General features: G+C 38.2%; 2 protein-coding genes across 7 annotated transcripts; both read right to left on the bottom strand.

Moving 5' to 3' along the window:
- Nucleotides 1-169: 169 nt before the first annotated feature.
- Nucleotides 170-25549, bottom strand: LOC117287939 (tripartite motif-containing protein 55-like). Of its 2 annotated transcripts, none has more exons than XM_033768580.1 (2): nucleotides 23842-25546; nucleotides 170-3718 (listed from the first exon to the last, which is right to left on the bottom strand). In XM_033768580.1, the coding sequence occupies exon 2, from the start codon at nucleotides 3702-3704 to the stop codon at nucleotides 1887-1889; it is 1818 nt and encodes a 605-aa protein (XP_033624471.1). In that variant the 5' UTR covers nucleotides 3705-3718; nucleotides 23842-25546; the 3' UTR covers nucleotides 170-1886. The 2 variants fall into 2 exon arrangements, with proteins under 2 accessions (XP_033624471.1, XP_033624472.1); XM_033768581.1 differs by lacking the exon at nucleotides 170-3718 and adding an exon at nucleotides 15207-17350 and having other exon boundaries at nucleotides 23842-25549.
- Nucleotides 8778-17346, bottom strand: LOC117287938 (tripartite motif-containing protein 45-like). Of its 5 annotated transcripts, none has more exons than XM_033768577.1 (2): nucleotides 17337-17346; nucleotides 8778-11628 (listed from the first exon to the last, which is right to left on the bottom strand). In XM_033768577.1, exon 2 carries the CDS (start codon nucleotides 11626-11628, stop codon nucleotides 9796-9798), a length of 1833 nt encoding a protein of 610 aa, XP_033624468.1. In that variant the 5' UTR covers nucleotides 17337-17346; the 3' UTR covers nucleotides 8778-9795. The 5 variants fall into 5 exon arrangements, with proteins under 5 accessions (XP_033624468.1, XP_033624470.1, XP_033624469.1 ...); XM_033768579.1 differs by lacking the exon at nucleotides 17337-17346 and adding an exon at nucleotides 12010-12411 and having other exon boundaries at nucleotides 8778-11429; XM_033768578.1 differs by lacking the exon at nucleotides 17337-17346 and adding an exon at nucleotides 12010-12411 and having other exon boundaries at nucleotides 8778-11433.

Here is a 25549-nt window from a genome sequence, read left to right on the forward strand (position 1 = left end):
AAAACAAACACAATCAAAAACACACCATTTATAATATCAATGCATGTTATGCTTTTAAAACAGTAAAACCAGTGACGGGGTTTTTCACTATTTTTTAGTGAAATGTCAAACAAAACAAAGTCACGGGACAAAATGACTAAAAAAAAATGTGTAAAGGCTTATGTTGTTCTTGTATGATAGCATGAAGTTTACGTATGGAATGAAATATCCTAGAAATTAATGTGTTTAGTTGCAGTGTCCTAAGCGGTACGTCTTTGCTCCATTAGTTCATGATAGAAAAATACATTCTTTAAAACCGTATTAATTAATGTCAACTAAAACACCATCAACCAACCTGTTAATTTATCATAGTATTAAGTGAAAATGCTTATTTTTTTTTTGTTATATATAAAATATTGCCTCTAATGTGTCTGCTGCCTATATTTTCCCAGCTATAAATCAAAATAATTACAAAGAAAGTTTCAGGAGACTATGCTTGAGTAGGCCTGTTTTGCAATAATTATGTACAACAGTTTCACGATCAAATGAGTTTCCCCGAAACAAAGTTTTGTGTTCGAAACAAATCCATAGAATGCATTTTGATTAAGAGTTCTGGTGTATTGAGTTTAATAATTATAATAATTAAGCATACTGTTTACAAAAAACCTTTATAAGTAATATTAATCGAACTTCTCTCTTTCTCTGTTTTTTTTTGTACACTTGATTACACAAAGCATGCTTTGTCATGCCTACAGGATACCATATTGTGGTCATGCAAATTTCATACTCTCAAACATTTAGATTAGTTTTATAAAGCTAATTTCATGCAAAGCAAGAGCTTTTTGTTTTAGGTTTGAAACAGAATCTCCACTGAATGGAGATAAGTTGTTTCTTGTTATCACACTGTTGATTGTTCCTCATCAAAGACGGCTTTTATTTGGTGTAATTTGAAGTACATAGTTGCCTCTTCATAGAACAAGAGGACAACAAATTAACATCTTTTTATGATCAGACATTGTGGTGAGAGAGAGATAGATCTTCAAAATGTGTTATTTCTTATATGTTGAAATAAATTCCTTACATTTTGATACATTTCGGTTCTGGTATTAATCAAAACTGGGGCCCAATTTCATGGCTCTGCTTACCGTAAGCACAGAATCGGCGCTTACGGAAGCAGGGAAGTCTGTGCTTACGGCAAGCGTATGTCACGGGTAAGCGGCGAATTTTGGCTTCCGCGCATGCGAACTCCACGTTAGTCTACGCTTACAAGACGTAAGCGGGGAATCGTGATCGTAAGGGCAGAATTCGGCGGTAAGCAGAGCCATCAAGTTGGGCCCGGGTCGTATGAAGTAAGTGCTGTGTTTATGACCACACTTCGCCTATGTAGCTACACTGAGGAATCCTTTACAAAATATTAATCCTAAATACAGAATACAATGATGTTATTTGTTTGTGAATGTCTCAAGACGTTTATGTTTGTTTTAATTGTGTTTTATTTTGCGTAGAACAGAGCAGTTGAATTTTTTAAAAATATTTAAAAGAGAAACTTTTGACTTATATTTGTTGACAGCTATATATCGATCTACATAATAATAATGAAACAAGCTTTTCATCAAGTTCAAGTTTTACTCCACTAATCATATCTATATTGTTCTTTGTGCAGAAGTGTCCCAATTTCAATCTCGCTCTAAACTTCGCACAAAGCAGTGAAAGAGACATCATTATAAGTAAAGTATTCTTCTTGGTCTTCATGTACATTATTACAAACTGTGTCTGCTATTGTAACGTTGCCAATCTGAAATCTGGAAATGTTGATCATTGCTACTCCCAATCAATGTGTTTACTGGTTCTTTTCTGAGATCACTTATGTGTTGTCTTTATGAAATAATGGGTTTTCATTTATTGTGTCACGATTCTGTGATAAATAAAAAGGGAAGACCCCCAACACAGAGAACATAACGATATTTATTTTTGTGTATTACTAACTTACCCTGTTGGGTACATGTGATTGTGTCCCCATCAGTCTGATTGATAACGATCCATTCAACATGTTTGCCCTGATCTGCACTAAGATGTTGGATTCTTTTAGGATAAAGTACATAGATATCGCCCCCTATGTCACAACATAACCCTTTATCACATTCGAATATTGTGGTTTCAATTTTCTTATTACCTTGATAATCAACAAATATGAGCTTCTTATTGCAAGTATAAATGATTCTCTGGTTACTTATGGCCATGTATTCATCAATCCCTGGAGCAGACAGTGTTCTGATGAGGGATCCATCGGGGTTGTGTAAAGAAACCTCTCCCTTGTCTTTATAACCCACTGCTATCAGATTGTTCTCATCTACTGCAAGGCATGTGAGTTTACTGCCAGACTCTTTACCAGGAGTGAACTGATGAAGAAGCTGAAACTCCTTGTTCAATGTCTTGACATTAGGATTGTCTAGAACAATGAGATGGTCTTCATTATTTACTGCAATAGCAGTGGGTCTGGATATATCTTTACACTTAATTTGTGAGATTGTTTTAAAATCCTTGCCAAGTTGGCGCAGTATGTTAATTTGTGAACTCAATACAGCTACAATATCACCGGTGGAATAGGATGACAAACACGCAGTATCAGCTCCCACTTCACTCATTAATTCCCATTTTTCTTTGTTAAGAAGTGTCCCAAGTTCAACCTCATTCTCAACTTCACAAAAAGCAATAAAAGAGAGGTCATAGGTCAACTCTTCTTCTTGGTCTTCATGTACAATGACATCATGTTCATATTTGTTGAAAAATTCTTGTCTGTTCTTTAAGATTTCCAGACGATTCTTATTAGTCATTATGCCGTGAGTGTGAGACATTGTCTTCTCTGCAAATTGCAATTTTGCCAGATTCTTTTCCTTTTTTTGGTACATAAATTTGGCACTTTGTTTTAATCTTATTTCTTCTCGTCTAGTTTGTTCAAGTTTCTGTTCTGTATGATAAGAAATATTATTATTTGTTTCTTGAAACAAGCAGCTCAGTCTATTGCGCATTGCAGCTATATTGAATTTGCTTCTTTGCAATTGTGAGACACCATTGCTTGCTTCAGTTTGACAAATTTCAACAGCTGTTAGTAAATCAGTCAGATTGTGCATTGGCTGTTTATGCTGTTGAACGGCACAGAGTTTACAAGTGAGTTGCTCACACGTCATACAGTAGAGGCAGAGCTCTTGAATGGGATGGATGTCACATCTTGAGATGTTCATCTTTGATTCAGTTTGGGTTTCATCAACTTCTTGCAATTCAGCCAAAGTTTTGATCTCATGATTCTTCAGTGCAGCTAAACGTTGGTGTGCTTTATGACACTCCAGACAGAGATAATGTTCACAATTCAAACATCGTGAAATTGCCGCGTTTTCCTCATCACAAGCTTGACACATGACCTTTGACTCTTCACCATGTGGAAGCTGTTCCTGTTTGTTTACCTCCTCCACCAGGGCAATCAGAAGGTAGTTGCTTTGTAATCCAGTCACTCCATCGAGTGGTAAGATGGTTTCTTTCTGACACAGAGGACATTTTAGTTTATTAGTGTCAGGATTTTGAGTTTTCTTAAGTTCTTGGAGACATTTGAGGCAGTAACTGTGTGAGCAATCCATGTTTTTGGGTTGATTGTAACGAGTGCAGCAGATGGAACACTCCAAGTGTCCCAGGATGACCTTGACTGACTCTGCTGTAAAACCTTCTGCCATCTTGAAAGTTTGATCTACAGACAAATAACAAATGGGGAATTTATCTCTGTAGAAAATTTGCCACCTTGTTTTCATTGATTAACAGTTTCTTTTGCAATAAACAACATTGTCATGTTTGATAGAAATTCAATCTTATTATAAATTGAATCCAAAGGAATATTTTTGATTGAACAAAAAGGCAGTTTAAATTTCTTTTGTAAATTTATTTCAAAAACTGTTATGCATGTCTTAAAATAAGAAATATCTTGGCGCCCAATTAGTTTGTTATTTTGTGCATATGTTGAGATACACAAAGTAAGAAGATTGGTCTTTGACAATTACCAATAGTGTCCAGTGTCTTTAAGAAATTAATAAGACAAAATGTTTGCAAAAGTAGGTCAATTCACGAGATATAACATGAGTAGTGGCTATACCTGTTCATTTAAGAGCAATCAGTCAAACCTGAAATCGTGCAATTATGACGCAGGGGGCGCAACCGGAACGACGCCATTATGGCCATATCTCTTAACTTGACTCGTGGGATATTTTCAGTTTATATAGGATAGGCATCCGTCCCTCAATACTGACGATGGACTACGCCCGGGGGGTTGTCATCTCTAGTTTATATACACGTACAAGTAATTGTACATTTAATTACATGTAGATGTATGTATGTTCGGAAATAAACAGGTTTTATGCAATTAATTATTCAATCAAAAGTTGTATAGTTCTCTGAATAAAAGCGTCCATTTAAGAAGGCCTGTGAAATAATTCTGCACTCAAATTTATTTAGTAATATAAGAGTCTATTTAAAAATCGCGCTACAAATAAAATATTATACCAACCGAGCAATCTCGGTGGTTTGGATTGGCAGAGGTCGTGGGTTCGAATCCCCGCCGAGTAAGTGTGCCTATGAATGATTTATTTTCACAGGACTCGGGAAAATATTGAGTAGGCCCTCTTTACACACGTCGCGTAAAAACCAAATAGTATAAGATTGTATACACAAACCATTTTGAAGGGAAAAAATGATGATTGAAATCTTCACTCTTTCATCGACGAGGACCTACCCTTTGAGACAGAATCGAGTCCTTTATCGTATAAGAAAACCCCTAGATTTCTCCCTTTTCTTTACTGTATAAACCGTAATGGAGTATGACTGCGAGCTTATTGCGTACTCCACACTGTAGTTGAAACCACTGTACTGGGACTATAAGGAGTGCCGGTGTGGCGGTTTCAACTTTCCGCCGTGTTCAGTTTTCCGAATGACCTAATACGGTTACATTACGTCATGCGATGCCTGCGCACAGCAAGCGAAAGTAGTCCATTTTTAGTGCCGTATTGAGTCATCCGTGTTACTCTCCGGTCATGGCGGCGTCCACGAGTACAACGAGCGGCGAACGCGTGGATCGTATGAGAGAATTTGGTGTGAAAACCAAGCAAATTATCCTGTATTTATACCGAACGAGCGTCAGAGAATCAGAAGAACTTTTTATTATTCTGGTTTAGTTTATTTAATTTATTTATTACCGTTTTTTATTTTATTTTATTTGTTTAGTTATTTTTTTTATTTCACTGAACTACAGTACTTGCCAGGGTACTCGCGGCGGTATTTTTGTCTGGCTACGTCACCCGGAAAACTGAACACGCCGGAAAGCTAAAACCGTTCGAACAACGTGTTGAAATGTCCGGCTACGTCACCCGGAAAACTGAACACGGCGGAAGACTGAAACCGCCACACCGGCATAATGTGTCTCATGTCTGCAATTATAGAGCCGACTAGACGGCTTGAATGTTATTATGTTAAGTAGGCCTACATACAACTCAATGCTGATGCATTGATTGCCACTTTAATATGAAATGTTGTTAACTTGCACATTATGTCTGGCAAAATATCATTATTTCTCCCTCGCTATAAATATGACTGCTTAAAAAACAGTCACAAGGGGATGGTTTTATGGTTTGTGTATAAAATATTAGGAGATGTGAATTGCTTCATTTCTTTGTAAAAAAATCAAACAAATCCATACTCTCCGACGAAACAATGACGCACTTTTCCTTTAGATCACATGATTTGTAACATTGACCTCTTGTGACCTCATATTGTGATCAACATCAGAGCATGGGATTGATTGTTGTATAGCTTATGATAGAGGATATAGAATCGAGAAGAGAACCATGCATGTGTGGCTGCTCAGGGATGCGATTGAAGTAGGGGGCATCATTTTTCCAATGAGCCATTTTTTAACCCAATTCGTTTGGCACAATTGAAGCAATTGAAATTCGCGATAATTATCTCCTCTTTTGAAGTGTGCACGGTGCAACACTAATGATACGTAGAAATAGTTTATTAATTTGGCCTTCTTGAGTAGGGCCTATAGAGGGAACACTTGCACTTGATGAGTCTGTAAAGGTCTCTCAAATTATTCAATGGAACCCCACAGTTGGAAAAATGTTTTTTTTATACAAATTTGAAATGGCGTTGGGAATGACCCCTTGTTGTTGATTAGTAACCGGTGGAGGGCGCTACACAGATTGTTTGTGCGGCTACATGGAATGACTGGGCAAGTCTTCACATCTGGATCGAAACAATTCATATATATTGTATGACAACTCTTATCCAGTAGTTCGTATTGGGCAACTACCTAAATTTTCTTCCTCCATGCTATAGTAAACGCCGCATATTAAGAAATGTCTAAACAGAGTAATTGTATAGCGTTTTCATCCTCCGTAAGAAATGTGTATGCGACGTTTTGTACACTAACACTTTTTTTAATTTCATTTATATTTTCCAATCTTTATTCTTCTTTTTGTTTGTTTGATAATCTTTCTATTGAATTATCTAATTAAAATGTTAAATTACAGTGTACACACAGTTTCCCCTTATGTTTACAAATCTTTAATTCACATGGTCATTTTTTTTACAGCAATTAGTACAATAAGTCCTATGATTATGATACAAAAATCACGTTTACAACTCAAACAGCGACCATGTACCTATTGGTTCGTCATTTGAAAAGTTTGCCAACAATATCCATTGACTTTTGACATCCATAAAATAACTGTGGAGATACCAACCGGGTGGGTTCATAAATGTGTAAGTACTTAAAAGCATTAACCACATACAAACTTACTCGGTAAAAAGCTTTGCAGCTGTTGATGTATAAACTATTTTGAAAAAGGATTCACTATTGAAGTATGTTTTGGAAATTTGTTGCTCCTAAATTATCTGAAAATGAGAAACGATCCATGCATAAATCGTTTCTCAGATGTTGGGTTAGTGTCTGCTGCGAATGCTGTGGCAAGAGATGTGGTTGGTACCCGCTGTCACCTTTTGCTAAACTTGGATGGTGGTTAATCAAAAATATCGTGGCAGTGTTGTTGCTGTTTTCTCAGCAAGACGACACTGCAAATTCAGCTGGTACTTATATTGTATTTTTCTTAAAAACTTTGCCTATAAATCACCATTACGTTGCCCAAAACAATCTATGATCCTACCTTTAAACAGTAATAAAAACAGAAATTTACAATGTAAATTTTTGCCACCACAGTGAATGGCCCGCTTAAAACGCGACTACACCATAGTGTGGTAACTGTTGGTAGACCAGCACCTGTACATTGATAGACTAATGCAGGCACTTCGTGAGTTAACAAACATTTGAATTAACTTTGAATAAGTCCAAGTCGGTTATTGGAATTATGCGAAAATATTAAACAATTATATTTTACATAATAACTTATAAATGAACTTATTGTTTGACTGGTAAACTATACAGCATTTCACGCAAACATTTCATTTAGGCCTAAGATGTAAACGCGCGACATCTTTGTTTTCAAACATTGCAATGATATGAACAACTATATTATATGCAGAGGGAACATCATTAGAGTATAATTGATAATATTATATTCTACTGGAACATTCCTTTGAGTAAGATAGCAAAATGTTTAGAGGTAAAGGATAAAATTGTCCAGAAATGTATGAAACGGTCTAAATGAGAAGTCTCACAATCAGTGTTAAAATGATTGTTCCCTTTGTATGTTCATGCATGTCATTGTAATGTTTGAAAATAGAAACGTTCACGTGTTTACAACTTGGGCCTAAATGAAAGTATGTTTGCATGAAATGCTGCAGATGCTCAACTGATTTATCGAAAAAGCACATTCTTAATAACGCCATCAGTTAATTGATCAATCTATTAAGTAACTGTGCATTATATTATGTTATGTAACATTAAACCCGAACGGTATTCGGAATCATTCGTAAATAGTGCGAACAAAACCGTCCATCAAAGTTAGTCGTTTTCCCGGTAAACTGTACATTTCTCGCAAAGATGTCATGGGTAAGTTGTGTGTAAGGATCATTTCACACGAGCCAATTTACAGGCAACCAGTTCCAGGCAATCTCAAAGAAGATAATTCATTCACATTTGAATGTCCACATACATCCCTTGGGAATCGTAAGACATTATTTGCAAAATGACTCATGTGCTACTAAGGTGGTCCTGTAGCATGCACTGCAGTTGGTTGCTTCCAAATTGCCTGTAAAAGTTGCCTCGTGTGACTAGGCCCCTAAGTACGCCGTCGATTTCACAAAGAGTTAGGACTCGTCATATCTCGAGTTAGGACTCGTCATATCTCGAGTTAGGACTCGTCATATCTCGAGTTAGGACTCGTCATATCTCGAGTTAGGACTCGTCATATCTCGAGTTAGGACAGTGCAGCCCCCGATTTCACGAAACTCATCGCAAGTAGCGACGCATCGTAGGGTTTTCGATGCGTCGCACACCTAAGACACGTCGCGGCTGCGACGAGTTCCACAATACATTTCACCAAACACGTCGTAAGCGCGACGAGTCGCAATACAAACTATTTTCACTCTTAATAAAAACAACCTTTTGGACGAGGATGAACTGCTAAAGTTCTGCGGCTGTTTTATGTTGTGTACAACTTGGTCATGAAACAGTCGTGTGTTATAGTTCATTCAAGATGGCAGACACTACACCGTTTCGGACTAGTGTTTAGGTATTTTTTTTGGGGGGGGGTTATAATTATTTATTCGTTTAGTTGTTTTAGTTTGTGTGTGTTCGTTTGTTATGCGTGTGTTTGTTTTCTTTTCTTTTACCCGTCCTTTTTTTTTTTTTTATTGGGGGGGAGGGTAACTTTCCATTTGGTTGTCTAGTGTCTTCCCGATTGGTTCACGGAAGTTACGTGTGGTAATTGTTATGTTCTTTCATGCATTTTGTGCGTAAAAAAATGAAACATCGCATTCTTACGACGGCCCTATGGGTCGTCGTAACTTACGACGTGTTCTTCCTCGTTGTCAAGGAACTTGCGACGCATCCAACGCATCGTAACTTTGATGAAATCGATTTCATACGCATTGCAACTTACGACGTGTAACCGGTCGCAACTTGCACTTGCGACGCGTCGCAGCGCTTCGTGAAATCGGGGGCTGGGCTGGCTAAGTCCTAAGATTAGTCTTAAGTTAGGAAGAGTTTTGTGAAATCGACGGCTGACCTTTTAAACTCACTGAACAATTCTAACGTTCGTTAAAGTAGTAAAAGTAGTAACGGACAAATTATTGATTAGAGTATAAGATAATTATATACGGATCTAATTCCTTTGTAGGCTGTTTGAGCATGATAGTAAAACTTTCAGAGGTAAACAATAAAATTGTCCAGACATTTAAGAACATTTCTAATTGAAGAGTCTCAGTCTACTGGTGGTCAACTGATTTTTCGAAAAAGCGCATTCTTCTAAAGCTTTCTTAATTATAATAGTTCAAAACATCATCTGCCCCATTATGTCCGCCTTTGTTATCCAGTTATTTATGAAGTAATCTTTTAAAAGTTAAGTAAGTTTCAGGTAGTTGTCATTTTTTACTTTTTCAGTACAAGATCAGAATAATCTTTCAAGATAAAAATGTCTTCTCTCAGAAGTTTTGGTGAAAGTTGGTGGGTCGTCGTTATAAAAAAGATTATTATCAAACCCTGTAATTTTCTTTTGGGAATGTCTCGTTACGTTAATGCTTGTTTTAATTTTGTCTTATTTTGGTCAACCAGAGCAGCTGAGTTTAAACAAAATAATTATATCGAAAATGGACTTTAAGCTAAAGTGTTAACACCCTATGATATATGTTTACAGCTTCATACATCAGATGTTTAACTGCTATCGTATCATTATGTGTAAAGGTTATTGGGCCTAAGCTCAAACCCAAATCAACAAAAAATACCCATCCAACATGTGCGCCTATTGCACTAAGATGTTGGATTTTACCATCATAGTGAAGTAAATATATATCACCTGAATTATGATCACAACATACCCCTGTAATTTGCTGCGGTTTTTCTTGTTCTAAGATCTTATTACCTTGATAATCAACAAATATGAGCTTCTTATTGCAAATATAAACGATTCTCTGGTTACTCATGGCCATGTACTTATCAATCCCTGGAGCAGACAGTGTTCTGATGAGGGATCCATCGGGGTTGTGTAGAGAAACCTCTTCCTTGTCTTTATAACCCACTGCTATCAGATTGTTCTCATCTACTGCAAGAAATGTGGGTTCACTGTCAGACTCTTTACCTGGAGTGAACTGATGAAGAAGCTGAAACTCCTTGTTCAATGTCTTGACATTAGGTTTATCTAGAACAATGAGATGGTCTTGATTGTTTACTGCAATAGCAGTGGGTTTAGAAACATCTTTGCACTCAATTTGTGAAATTGTGTTAAAATCCTTGCCAAATTGGCGCAGTATGTTAATTTGTGAACTCTTTACAGCTACAATATCACCGGTGGAATAGGATGACAAACAGTGAGCAGGCACTTTCACTTCACACATTAATTCCCAGTTTTCTTTGTTTAGAAGAGTCCCAAGTTCAACCTCATTCTCAAATTCGCAAAAAGCAATAAAAGAGAGGTCATAGGTCAAACATTCTGCTTGTTCTTCATGAATTTTGATATCTCTGTAGCTGTGGAGAAGTTCCTGTCTGTTCTTTAAGATTTCCAGACGATTCACATCAGTCGTTTTGCTGTGAGTGCGAATCGTCTTCATTGTCTGCTCTGCAAATTGCAATTCTGCCATTTTCTTATCTTTTCTTTGGTACATCATTTTGGCTTTTTGTTTCAATTCATTTTCCTCTTGTTTGATTTTATTGAATTTCTGTTCTGCAATATGTGAAATATTATCATTTGTTTCTTGAAACAAGCAGCTAAGTCTCTTGCGCATTGTGGCTAACTGTCCCGCCATTTTAAATTTGCTTTTGTGCAATTGTGAGACATCCTTGCTTGCTTTACTTTGAAAAATGTCAAAAGCTGTGTGTAAATCAAAAACATTGTGCATCGGCTGTTTATGCTGCAAAATTGCACAGAGTTTACAAGTGAGCTGCTCACACGTCATACAGTAGAGGCAGAGCTCTTGAATGGGATGGATGTCACATCTTGAGATGTTCATCTTTGATTCAGTTTGGGTTTCATCAACTTCTTGCAATTCAGCCAAAGTTTTGATCTCGTGATTCTTCAATGCAGCTAAACGTTGGTGTGCTTTCTGACACTCCAGACAGAGATAATGTTCACAATTAAAACATTGTGAAATTGCCGCGTTTTCCTCATCACAAGCCTGACACATGACCTTTGACTCTTCACCTTGTGGAAGCTGTTCCTGTTTGTTGACCTCCTCCACTAGGGCAATCAGTAGGTAGTTGCTTTGTAATCCAGTCACTCCATCGAGTGGTAAGATGGTTTCTTTCTGGCACAGAGGACATTTTAGTTTATTAGTGTCAGGATTTTGAGTTTTCTTCAGTTCTTGGAGACATTTGAGGCAGTAACTGTGTGAGCAATCCAGGTTTTTGGGTTGATTGTAACGAGTGCAGCAGATGGAACACTCCAAGTGTCCCAGGATGACTTTACTGAGCAGTGGATCTGTTGAAACTCCTTCCGCCATCTTGAAATAAAAAGCTGTGTCTGTCTAGTGAAAAGACAAAAGCGGACCTTAGTTTACTGAAGGACAAAGATTTCATGTTTTCCTCTTTCGTTCCCGTCGTAAAACCCAACCGTTACATTAATCCAATCAACATCCACCCACTCCTCAAAAGTTTGATTGTTTTTCGTTTTGCCAATTGCTTCACTTAGCCCATGTGGATTCATTTTGAAAAGCAAAACCAATCAAAAGACTCTTTCATAACTGTACATAAAGTTCAGTAAAAAAAACACATTTCATCCAAAACACAAGTTTGTTTGACTTTCTTGGTCTCATCAAACTGTATCACACAACCTATGGCTTTATGAAAATGAAATAAATGGAGTCAAATTAATCCCAACCTACCTTGTCTGCTTCAAAAAGGACAGCTACATTTCCTGGCTGCTTTCATGTTCTATGGATTCCCGTCATTTGAACTGTAATGGAGGGATGACGACGTTGAAATTACCCATGCATGTGAATTCCAGGATCTTGATGTAAAATAGCACTCTGTTGTTACGCAAATAGCTGCACCTTTTGTGTACCATTGACCTTGTATTTGGGCTGTATGACATTTCTGTTTTGATAACACACCTATGTATGGATGAATGCAGTATGACTGGTAAACATCACTGCGCTGTGGGGGTGAACCTAGGTTATCCTACTACTGCATTATTTACATCAACACACAAGTTTCATTCAAACTTTACATTTTAAAAACACCCCTGCCCCTAGAATAAAAAATTGTAAACATAAAGAACGGTTGCAAAATATGTGAACATTCTCACATGAGGATAATTTTTTGCATTATTCTTTTGTTCGATTTATGTTTCTCTCCAATGGAATCATATAACGAAAAAATCTTACAAACACATGTTTCTTCAATTCGATCCATGCTAGATTTATTATACTTGTCTGTAGCATTACAGTGACTTGTAAACATACAGTTGTTAACCTGATTACATGGAGGGCTAGTGATTGATAAACATTACCTCATGCTGGAATTTGCCGTTCAGTTTAAAAAGGAAACTTGGTAATGATTGAATTACACAAAGTATAGTTTATCCTACAACTGCATATATTTATTTACATACATTACACAAACAGAAAAAAACAGTTTTCAGTTATAAATAAACAAGCAACCTGTTGTCATTTCAATGGAGGTTCCCTACAGCTACTAAACCCCGCCCCTCCCCTTCTTTCTAGAAAACTACGTCACTTCCGAGGGAGCCGTTTCTCACAATGTTTTATTCTATCAACCTCTCCCCATTACCTGTGCCAAGAAAGGTTTTATGCAAGTAGTTATTTTGAGTAATTACCAATAGTGTCCACTGCTTTTAAGTGTCGCTGCCAGTTTCATTGAAAAAGAGAGAAAACAGAAAAAAGAAAGGTGCGTTATACTCGAGACAATATCTTTAGCATATTTTTTTGTTTGTTTAGGAAAACCTTTCATATAGATCAATTAATTAGTTTCTTCTTTTACTTATTACGAGACAACAGTAATATACAGTTTTTAATTTGACTATTGTGGATGGTTGACAACTCATCTATTACAGAATTAACAATGAAATGTTTATGTACAACAATCATAATGAGCTTTAGAAATGATGTCACATATACAGCTACTGTGCAATATCATGCTGTATTATAACCAAATTGTTTAAAGTCTTTGAATTCATTACACTAACATAGACTAACCAACGTTCTGTCTGACAGCCGATAAAATATAAGTAGATGTTTAATGGTTAACTGTATACAAATAATATGTTTATAAATGTTTCGTTAACAATCCTTATGGTTTTCAGTTTTACTTGTTCTGTATACATCAAAGTGTTTCAAATCCTTTAAAGGCACTGGACACGTTTTGTAATTACTCATCATAAATTAGCATCAACAAGTACTTGGTAACGGTCTGCAATCATTTTAAGGATATAAATAAAACAACACATCACAGCCAAGGGTAAATTTGCGAATCTTTAACAACATGAACAGCATTTGTTTGTAAACAACCAGCAGACAAAAACACCATGGGTCGATTTCACAAAGAGTTTTGACTCATCTTATCTCGAGGTAGGACGAGATAACAACTTAGGATTAATCTGAAGTTCTGCATGCTACAGTGCAGGGTTGGGACTCGTCCTAAGTCCTAAAATTAGTCTTAAGTTAGGAAGAGTTTTGTGAAATCGACGGCTGATGCAAGAATGCAAGTCGTTACAAACGTAGGATGAACAACATGAACACATACAACGTTTGAAACAGAGGGGACACGCTTTGCAACAAAGGAGATCAAACCCTCAATTCTTAAAATATTGATTTTACGAAATCTACATTATCATTTCCCTATTAAGGAAACACTATGCTCTGATTGGTTTAGATTGCTGTTTAGCAGAGGAAGTGAGTGCAGAGACTTCAATCAGTAGGGTGCGTTCGATAAGCTTCCCTGGCTAGAGCTGCCGCGGTGCTCACTCGGCATGAGTCCCTTCATGACAAGAGATAATCGAACGATCACTCACCAATCGTGGTGACGTCATGCACCTGGGGCCAGCCCTCAAGCAGGGGCCAGCCCCCAAGCAGGGCGCTTGAAGCTGACCCAGGTGAGCCTCTGGAATGACGTCAAAGCTATTCGAACGTACCAGGGGCAGACCGGGGTCGACCCAGGGAAGCTCATCGTTGATTACGCAAAACTAATGGCAAGGTCATGTACATTCCATACTCCCAAACACTTAGATTAGTTTGACTTAGCCTATTTCATGTAAAGCAAGAGTTGCTTTGTCTTATGTTTGAAACAGAATATCCACTGAAAGGAGATAAGTTGTTTCTTGTTATACACTGCTGATTTTTCCTCGTCAAATATTTGACTCACATAAATGGCCGACCGTGTGTGTCAACGAGGTAAAAGGAAAACCACGCAATTTCGAGGCGTGTTTGTGTACGATCATTGTATGCTACTCTTAAAACATCTTTCTAACCATTATATAACTAATATATAACTGTCTAAATCATTGTAAACTTTCATATCCTAAGATACTAAGTAATACTATAAACTACTCATAATTTGAATATAATTATCAAACTTTGTAAATGAAACAAATGTGTGCAAATTATGCATTTTATATAACAAGCGGTTACAAACGCTTTTCATAGACCAACTCTTCCGATCCAAGGCAACGTGTTCCTTTAAGGTCTGGTAAGAATCGAAGCCGAATCGAAGCCGAATCGAAGCCGAATCGAAGCAAACTCTTGCGGCGTGGGTTGGTGTCTATATCTGAATGTTTATGTACAATCTTCACAAACCTAGCATAGTATATACACAGATGGCAGTCAACAAAATTAGAACTGCCTAACAGTTTGGAATTTTTTGACAGAAATCCAAAAACGTTTTCATACAATATTGTTGTTAGTGTTGCTCACTCTGTCCAGAAACAACTGTTGTTTCCCACACCCCCCCCCCCCAAAAAGGGGGGAAACACATAAAATTAATGATTGACGGAAACGTATTGCCGACAGACAAATATAAAAAACCCTACATTTATTGTGTACGTACACGATAATTCAATGTGCAAAAGTATCACATTTTTCAAACAAATCAGAACTATTAAAATCTCAATTTGGGGAATGTGTTATAATCTTCATCATGACGAGAAACCACTGAATGAAACATGCATGAATAAGTCATTTTGATAATGCTGTTATACACAATGTCATACAGAATCGACGGAGTTTCTAAGTGCTCACTTACTTGGTACCATTTTGTGTTTGTTTCACAGTGTCCTCGAAGACAACGATGCAATTTTGTTCTTGTAATTAATTACAATAATGTTTGTTCAAAGGTTTGTTTTATTTTGGGGTCAAACGGGGCAGTTGAGAATAATATATTTTTACACCCTATGAAAAACACTTACAATATTACCAGATTGCTTGACTGCTAACTTACCGTGTTGTGTAAATGCTATTGGGCCATTATGAATGTCATTGCCAAAATTGATCCATTCAACAAGTGTGCCCATTGCACTAAGATGTTGGATTATTCTATAATTTACAAGTAAATAGATGTCACCTGCTTTGTCACAACAAACCGCCAGAATTGGATATGATGTTTGGTAGTCTATGATCTTCTTACCATTCAAATCAATACAATCGAGCCTGTTGTTGTAAGCATAAATGATGATACTCTGGTTACTCATGATCATGTACTGATCAATCCCTGGAGCAGACAGTGTTCTGATGAGGGATCCATCGGGGTTGTGTAGAGAAACCTCTCCCTTGTCTTTATAACCCACTGCTATCAGATTGTTCTCATCTACTGCAAGGCATGTGGGTTTACTGCCAGACTCTTTACCTGGAGTAAACTGATGAAGAAGCTGAAACTCCTTGTTCAATGTCTTGACATTAGGATCGTCTAGAACAATGAGATGGTCTTCATTATTTACTGCAATAGTAATGGGTTTGGATATATCTTCACATTTCAATTGTGAAATTGTGTTGAAATCCTCGCCAAATTGGCGCAGTATGTTTATTTGTGAACCCAATACGGCTACAATATCACCATTGGAATAGGATGATAAACACGCAGCATCAACTATCGCTTTACTCATTAATTCCCATTTTTCTTTGTGCAGAAGTGTCCCAAGTTCAACTTTATTCTCAACTTTGCACAAAGCAATAAAAGAGAGGTCATAGGTCAATTCTTCATGGTCTTCATAATTGACATCTTGTTCATACTTGTGGAGAAGTTCTTGTCTAATCTTTAATATTTCCAGACGATTCACATCAGTCATTTTGCCCTGAGTGCGAATCGTCTTCATTGTCTGCTCTGCAAACTGCAATTCTGCCATTTTTTTATCTTTTATTTTGTATACAAGTTCGGCATTTTGTGTTAACTGCACTTCCTCTTGTCTGATTTTGTTGATTTTCTGTTCTGCATGTTGTGAAATATCATTTTTTGTTTCATGAAACAAGCAGCCTAGTCTCTTACGCAATGCATCTAATTGTCCCGCCATTTTGACTTTGCTTTTGTGCAATTTTGAAATATCCTTGCTTACTTTAATTTGGCAAATGTCAAAAGCTGTTATTAAGTCAGCTAGATTATGCATCGGTTGTTTATGCCGCATAACTGCACAGAGTTTACAAGCGAGTTGCTCACACGTCATACAGTAGAGGCAGAGCTCTTGCATGGGATGGATGTCACATCTTGAGATGTTCATCTTTGATTCAGTTTGAGTTTCATCAACTTCTTGCAATTCAGCCAAAGTTTTGATCTCATGATTCTTTATTGCAGCTAAACGTTGGTGGGCTTTCTGACACTCCAGACAGAGATAATGTTCACAGTTCAAACATCGTGAAATTGCCGCGTTTTCCTCATCACAAGCCTGACACATGACCTTTGACTCTTCACCTTGTGGAAGCTGTTCCTGTTTGTTAACCTCCTCCACTAGGGCAACCAGTAGGTAGTTGCTTTGTAATCCAGTCACTCCATCGAGTGGTAAGATGGTTTCTTTCTGACACAGAGGACATTTTAGTTTATTAGTGTCAGGATTTTGAGTTTTCTTCAGTTCTTGGAGACACTTGAGGCAGTAACTGTGTGAGCAATCCAGGTTTTTGGGTTGAGTGTAACGAGTGCAGCAGATGGAACACTCCAAGTGTCCCAGGATGACTTTACTGAGCAGTGGATCTGTTGAAACTCCTTCCGCCATCTTGAAATTGTGATCTGAAGAGATTTTTAACGATAAAAACATTTTGAAAACAAAAATTAAAGCATTTGTACTTTTTGTGACACAAAACACAATGTCCACAGATTCACATTACACTTCAACAGTTGGTAGAAAGCTTCGCTTCAAATATTACTTGCTGAGGTGCTGTAGTTTTTGAGAAATGAGTAAAACAATGGTCTCAGTTTTAGTATGTAAAACGCATGCGCATACATTTAGCTATTTGTAACTGTTAGCAGCCTTTCTGTGGTTTTGCAATCCCAAAGTTTGGGTGGCGCTTTTTTTGACACTATGCACTAACATTTTCGTATTTCAGAGTCTTTAGAAATCTAACAAATTACACGTTCATGTTCAATGATTCATTTTAAAACCAGGATAACAGCTGGAAGTTCGAGTTTTCATACGTGTTTTTTTACGGCTTAAAAACCCCGATATTTTAACATTTAAATACGAGGAGGATAGTAAGATATATAGTATATATAGTAAGATTTGCAGTTTTTCTCGAACACTTGTGGTGATTCTGAAAAGAACCAAATGGTCTTTTATAAACCATGGATGTTTATAAACCTTTTCCCTTTATTTCACACCAACACTTTCAAATGTGGCTGCCTGGTCACCTAAGAGCAATCAACTCGACAACAGAAATTGTGTCAAAAAAATTAAATAAATATAAATAGGTTGAAAACAAACTAGGATACAGGAGAAGCGATATAACCCGTGATGCCCTTTGTGTTAATTTGACCCGGGATAACGTGGTAGCTTTTACCATACTAAAAGTTTGTCTGTTCATAGGTTAGGGAACAAAAACACCTTGCTAAGGCCTAACCCACCTAGTTGAGCTGTAAATGGCACTCTTTTAACATTTGTCTCATCACAGTCGCCATAACTGTGATGGGACCGATGTTGAAAGAGAGCCATTACCAGCTCAAACCATGGAGGAAAGAAGAGAAGGAGCTCGAACGACCCGCAAAACCGCAGAGTAACAAAAGAATACTCTGACAATGCCCCTGTCTGGCCAGTGGAAAAAGATGGGAGACCTTCAGCTGGACGGCCGATTAACGAGCAGGATTAGATCTCTTTTTACAGAACGTGCGCCGCCGCTCTGCACCGTTGCCTTCGTGTAAAGTTGAATCATTGGAGACAAGAATTGTGATTATACACGGTTTCATTTACCGTTTGTGGTGTTTCACGGAAACATCGTGGCATATTTTTACATTTTTTGTGACTTTCCGGTCACTAGCGGTGGTTCAAAATTTGGGTATTATCACACGAGGGTGGTTGGTATTCAATTGTGTTTTTCGATTTGGTGAGCACAAGTGTACACAATTTTTATCAGGTCTCAAAAAAGTTTTTTTTTTTTCTGTAGTATATCCATACGACATACGACACCATAGTTGAGTGAAGAACCAAGCGCGCACGCACAAACTCACATATGCCAGGTCGCCCATTGTCTGTATAACGGTACCACGGGTTCGACTTTTGAAGTCCCTTCGTTGGAGCTCCTTCTCTTCCTTCCTCCATGCTCAAACAGGCGGGCGTGCTAAGGCCTAGTGATTTGACTGAGCGCCTGACAGCAGCCACTCAAATCAGCTCTGTGTTTGTTTGCTAATTTCTTAGTATATTGCTCAATTTGTGTTCTTATTTTTATACAACTGGATTTGTTACTACACCTGGAATCTACAGGACCTTTTCTGTGTATCCTGGAGTCATCTGAATTGTGAAAATAGTGTTTTTCTGTTGGAATTGTTCACTGTCTCAGTTGAGAATTCTGGTGTATAAAGCTTACACACACTTAGGTGGCTGCATCCTGTGCAGTCATCCACCTAGTCCATGGACATTGTTCGCCCATCTGGGGACAATGGAGGTAAGTATCCTTTTCATTCTTTCCCTGCTTGCTAGACCATTGTACTGTACTGACTCATCTGTGGTCAGCTTTGTTCCATCAGCATCAATTGTGTCTGGTGCTTGCATCCTGCCAAAGACACATCTAGGGCTCATCCACCATCGAAGATATCTGAAATGCCCTGTTTCTTACTATGACAACTCCCCAGCCACTTTTCATTTGGAAATTGTGATTTTTGGTGACATTGCTGTAAATCCCGGCCCTGAAGGTGTCAATAACTCAAACTCAGCAGAAGCTAGTCCAAACTCTGCAAATTCCTACTCACGAAACAAGCTTCTCAGTCTCCGTTATGCCCCATCCACACGTGCTACAACTCTGCTGCCTTCCTGTACATTATCATTAAAGAACCTTGGCCTTTTTGTTAATCCCAGCACTGTTTACCGACCTACACATCGTGGTAAAAAAGCTGGTCGCCGTAGAACTGTTCATAAACCCCCCGTACCCGAAGTTACACTCCCATCTGTTCCAGTACCAGTGACTCACGCAAAATCTCAACTCGGCCTTTGTGTTATAAACACACAATCCATCTGTAACAAGTATGACGATTTTGCTGAATTTGTTCTGCAAAAAGATCTGGACCTTGTTGCCGTTTCAGAAACATGGCTGAGACCAGACGACAACTTAACATGTCGTCAGTGTACCCCTGCAGGCTACTACTTTCATCACATCCCAAGACCTCACAAGACTGGCGGAGGAGTTGCAATACTGTACAGATCTACTTTATCCGTCTCTGTGAAAAGTAATGACGTCCAGTACACAACTTTTGAATCTCTTCATGCTGAAGTTTCCGGAAACTCTAAATCTGTTCGCCTTATCATTGTTTACAGACCTGAAAGGGATTCAAACGGCCAACATGTGACTTTCTCAAGTTTTCTAAGGGAGTTTGAGAATTTGATTTTGGAATATCTGCTTCATCCATCGGAAATCATCATCACAGGCGACTTTAACATTCATGTTGATGACATCCACAACACCAATGCAAACCAGTTTAAGCATCTACTTCAGGCTTTTGGTACTACCCAGCATATCAAGGAGCCGACTCATCGTCTCGGTCATTGCCTAGACCTTGTCATAGCTCTTGAAATCTCCCCACCAATTGTCACAAACTTTGTTATTCTACCTGGATTATCGGACCATTATGCAGTCATGTGTAACTTGAGTCTGTCCCAACCGTTACTATAAAGAGCCGACAATGGAAACATGTGAATCCTACCGAAGTGTTCCGTGACATAGGCTCCCATTTAGCAAATCTAGAAGTTGATCACGACTGCTTGGATTCCTATGTCAGCCAATATAAGAGTACAGTCAGTGACATCTTGGATAAATACGCACCTTGGAAAACGAGATCAGTCAAGGTCCGAACTGAAGTCTCCTGGTTCAATGATGATATTCGTACAGCGAGAAAGATCTGTCGTCAAATGGAGCGGATAATTGGTAAGTTGTTGCTCAAACCCAAAACCCCTGTCCTTCCATCCACTCACAATGACCAGGACTTAGCAAATGAGTTCCAGAAATTCTTTGTCACCAAGATTTCAGACATCCGCTCATCATTTTCATCAGTCCCTTACAACGTGCCGCAGACATTGCCACAACTTAAACCAGAGTGTAGACTATCTGTGTTTGAGCCTGCGACTGTTGCTGAGATTCAAAGGGTTATTATGAAATCTCCTTCAAAATCCTGCTAGCTGGATCCAGTGTCAACATCCATGATAAAGCAAAACATCGATATTTGTGTACCCTACATCACTAAGCTTGTAACCGAATTCCACAGTTCCGGTTGTTTCCCCGATATCCTCAAAGTTTCCTACATCAGGCCGCTCATCAAGAAACCAAACATGGACAAAGAGATATTCAAAAACTACAGACCGGTTGCAAACTTAAAATATCTTGGAAAAGTCATCGAACGAGTAGTGTCATCACGTATTTCTGATCACAGTCATACTTTCAACCTGTCCGACGTGTTCCAGTCAGCATAAGCCTTTCCATGGGACCGAGGCTGCACTAGTCCGTGTGAGCAACGATATTCTCTCTTCTATGGACAATGGTAACCTTACAGCACTAGTCCTGCTAGACTTGCGTGCTGCTTTGGACACTGTTGATCATCACATCCTTCTCTCTCGGCTCCAGAATCACCTTGGCATTGAGGACACAGCCCTAGCATGGTGTAAATCGTATCCCCACAATAGAACTCAGCATGTATGTATTGGCACTGCGATATCCGACCCTGTTGTTTTGAACTACTCTGTGCCACAGGGGTCGATACTCGGCCCGCAGTGGTTTACGCTGTACACTTTACTGATTCGTGACATCATCCTCAATTTTTTATCTGAATTACCATGTGTAAGCAGACGACACTCAGCTATACATCACGTTTAAATCTTCTCAAGAAAACGCCAATGCATCTATTGCAAGACTTGAGAAATGCATCCAAGAGATTCGACGTTGGACACAACAAAACTTCCTGAAGTTAAATGATGATAAGACAGAGTTCCTTCTGTTTGGGTCACGTCAACAGTTAACTAAGGTTTCAGTGCCATACATCTCCATTGGTGATGCTCGGATAGCTCCCTCGCTGAAAGCTCGAAACTTGGGGGTTATTTTTGATTCATCGATGACACTTCAGCCACACATCACCAACATTGTTCGTTTGTCATCATATCACATCAGGAATATAGGTAAGATTCGCAAGTACTTGGACAAAAGTGCCACTGAAAAGGTCATTCACGCATTTGTTACTTCTCGTCTTGACAACGGCAATGCTCTTCTCTACAGTCTTCCTAACAACCAGATTTCCAGACTTCAACGGCTCCAAAATACTGCTGCCCGCATTGTGACACTGTCTAGAAAATCCTGTTCTATCACCCCCATTCTGAAACAACTACACTGGCTCCCTATCTCTCAACGAATCATCTTCAAGCTGATGCTCATTGTCCACAAAGCTCTTAATGGCAAGGCTCCCCACTATATTTCTGAACTGCTTCAAGTTTACACTCCATCAAGGAATCTTCGATCAAGTTCTATGCTTCTCCTCATTGTACCCAAGTCTCGACACTCATGGGGTGACAGGTCTTTTTCTTCAGCCGCGCCACGCATCTGGAACGCTCTACCACTTAATCTTCGATCTTGTCTTTGTACTGCAAAATTCAAGTCTCTTCTCAAAACTTATCTTATGTCACAGGTTTTCAATGACTAATTTTGTTGTGTCTGTTTTGTTTGTGTTGTGTTTTGTTTTTGTTTTGTTTTTGGTTTTACTGCGCCTTGAACACCCAGCAGGGTGGATATGTGCGCATTACAAGTCTTATTATTATTATTTTTATTATTATTAACCTAAAACCTAAATGTTGTCATTAAGTTGCTGCTTGTTAGTGAACCATTGTGTACGTAATATATCATACACCTCATACTATATTGCTTTTGTAACTTTGTGCATATTTATTGTATAATGTATTGCATGACAGCATTGAAATAAATCTTACTAAGTGAATCAATATGTGGTGAAGAGGTTTTGAACTAGTGGTTTAATCCCAACGAGGCCTGGTTCTTGATAATTTTGCCGGGGAGAAGTCGAGGTAAATTATCAAGAACCAGGCCTCGGCGGGTTTAAACCACTGGTTGAAAACCGATTCAACACACTTTGATTCCATTCATAAATACCTTTTCGGTCAAAAACATCATCACTTTTTGGTCAAAAAGTAAAATAAATGCAAGAATTATAATTGTTCAATAATTTCTTTCAGCACAACACCCCTCCAGCTATGAAATGGTAAAGCCCTCCGCCGCCCTCGGGTACGTAAACAGCTCCTTCTAAGGGAATTCTGTGCCCGTCGCGCGTATCGCGTGATGTTGCACAAATGTTTCAGCCGTTGCTCTCGACCAATAGGAATGAAGAAACTGTCTTATAACAACAGGGGCAAGCTCGCGTCCATGTTTCAACACTTTTTACTGGTCATAAACAAAGGTTTATACACACCCACGTGACGCGCTCTCCACCAATAGGAATAGAGAAACTGTCTGAGGTATTTATGAATGAATTTTTAAAGGGTCGTTCGGTAATGAGAATTAATGGCAATAAAAAACTATCTTGGTAAGAAGTACCGCAACTTTGGATAGTACCATGCATTTGAGAAACTTTTCACTTCGAAGTACTGCGGAGGGAATGGAAACATTTATCACTTTTTGTACCCCAGACAAGTTTGAAACTGAGAAGCCTTACTATGACCTTTACGTTTCTCAGATTGTGTATTCCAATTGCAGATTATTCTAAGTTCCTCTGTGGGTATAAACCGCGGCCCCAAATTTCCAGGAAAATGTAAAAAATGCAGCCACACCTTTTGAAAAGAAATTTCCAGAGTTAAGTTTCATTGGATATACCTACAAGTCCTCCAACGAAAGTATTGAAACAAACAGTTGGTTCCAACTAAACGCAAACAATCCCTGTGGATATAAGAGTCCTTTTAAGAAATGCTGATACAAATAAATTGTGCACACAAATCGTCTTTCCATTCAAAGGCATTTGTACACTAATTGATGTTTTGATGTGAAGAAATGGTGATTGAAATTTCCACTCTTTCCTCAGCGAAGACTTACCTTTTGAGACAGAATCAAGTCCTTTTTTGAACACAGATATCTCCCTTTCTTGGTGTATTAGTCAACTATGTTTTGTCGCTGATGTTAACAGTGTGAGCTTATAGGCACTCTGGTTGAAACTAGTGGGGCTATGGGAGTGTCTGCATAATGTTGCTCATGTCTGTAATTACCCAGGTCTATTTATAGATAGCTGGCTTTTGAAGTGTGTTAAAGGTGAAGTACAGCATTGGTTACAATAGTGAGGAGAAATATTACCATACTGGAAACATCATACGTTCACAAATAAAGGAATATTTCTGCCAGATTGACAGAGGCGCATAATGAGCAAATTGAAGTACATACAAATTGTTTCTGATGCATGTCGATTGGCATTTCAAAATAAACATGTGCTAAAAAGATGCAAGCAATATCTGGTGACACACAATCATTGTTCGTTGTTTTCGTTAAAACATGACTAATTGATAGATAAACAGACACATGGTGGTTGTATGATGTGTGTATTGAAACTTGAAGGGGTGAATCGCTGTAGTGTAAAAAAGGGAAAAAAATCTAAGGAAACAGCTTGATCTGCTAGTTTCACTTTAAGTCACATAATTATCAACTTGACCTCTTGTGACCTCATACTTGGATCAACATCATGGGCTTGTTTGTTTTACAGCTTGCATGAACCGTATAGTAGTAGTGTGACTGTAGGCTATACATGCACACAGTAAGTCCAAAGTTCTCAAACCAACTGACTTTGTGATAGAATCGAGAAGAGAACCATGTTTGAATACTCGGGGTAGCGGGGATGCTTCGTTTTACTGAAGAGCCTTTTTTGAACCCGAGTCAGTCGGCAAATAAAGCATTTCAAATTTTCAATTATTATTTACATGTTAAAGTTTAAAAAAAAATTAACCGCACGAACACAATAATAAAATGTAGACCTTGTCTATTGCGTTGACATTATAGAGTAGGGCCCAGAGAGGGAAAACCTGCATGTCGGTAGGTCTCCCAAACTATCAAAGGAAACCCAGCCTTGGTAATTGGCTTTTCCACAGCCTATTATATACACCCCGGTAGAAATGTGCAGGCTAAGCTATTTACAAGTGACACAACTTTTGTTCAAACTCACATATATTATTTTAGGATCTTTATTGTTCAATGATGCTTTTTCAACATGATTCTAGGGAACTATCTGCAAAGGTAAAATTACAGTATACACATATACTTTTCCAAGTTGTATTTAATTGGTTTTACAATAATTAGTACAATGAGTTCCATACCTGATTGAGAAGTCTGATACAAAATGTTGACAACTCAAAACAGCGATCATAAAACAAACTGTAGCGAATGGTTCAGCCTTTCAATAAAGAGCAGTTTGCCAACAATATCCATTGACTTTTGACATCCTTAAAATAACTAGAGTACAAACCGGTATTAAACTAGGTAGGTTCATAGATGTGTAAATACTTAAAAACATTAATGACCATTGACCATAACAGCTTACAAGAAAAAAATGCAGCCGTTGATGTAAAAATTATTTTAAGAAAGGATTCCCTTCGAGGTTATGGTTTGAAAATTTGTTTCAACTGAAACATTTGAAGCTGAAAAACGATTATTGTATGAACCGTATCTCAGACGTCTAAGGATTGATGTCCGTTTGCGAACTGTGGTAAGAGATGCGGTTGGTCCCGCTGTCATCTCTCTTAACGTGGATGGATTTGAC

Source organism: Asterias rubens, chromosome 3 (assembly GCF_902459465.1).
Source record: "Asterias rubens chromosome 3, eAstRub1.3, whole genome shotgun sequence".
Lineage (NCBI taxonomy): Eukaryota > Metazoa > Echinodermata > Asteroidea > Forcipulatida > Asteriidae > Asterias > Asterias rubens.

Excerpts from the sequence above, each read along its gene's own strand:
- LOC117287939 (XM_033768580.1), bottom strand. The coding sequence starts at position 3,704 with ATGGCAGAAGGTTTTACAGCAGAGTCAGTCAAGGTCATCCTGGGACAC.
- LOC117287938 (XM_033768577.1), bottom strand. The coding sequence starts at position 11,628 with ATGGCGGAAGGAGTTTCAACAGATCCACTGCTCAGTAAAGTCATCCTG.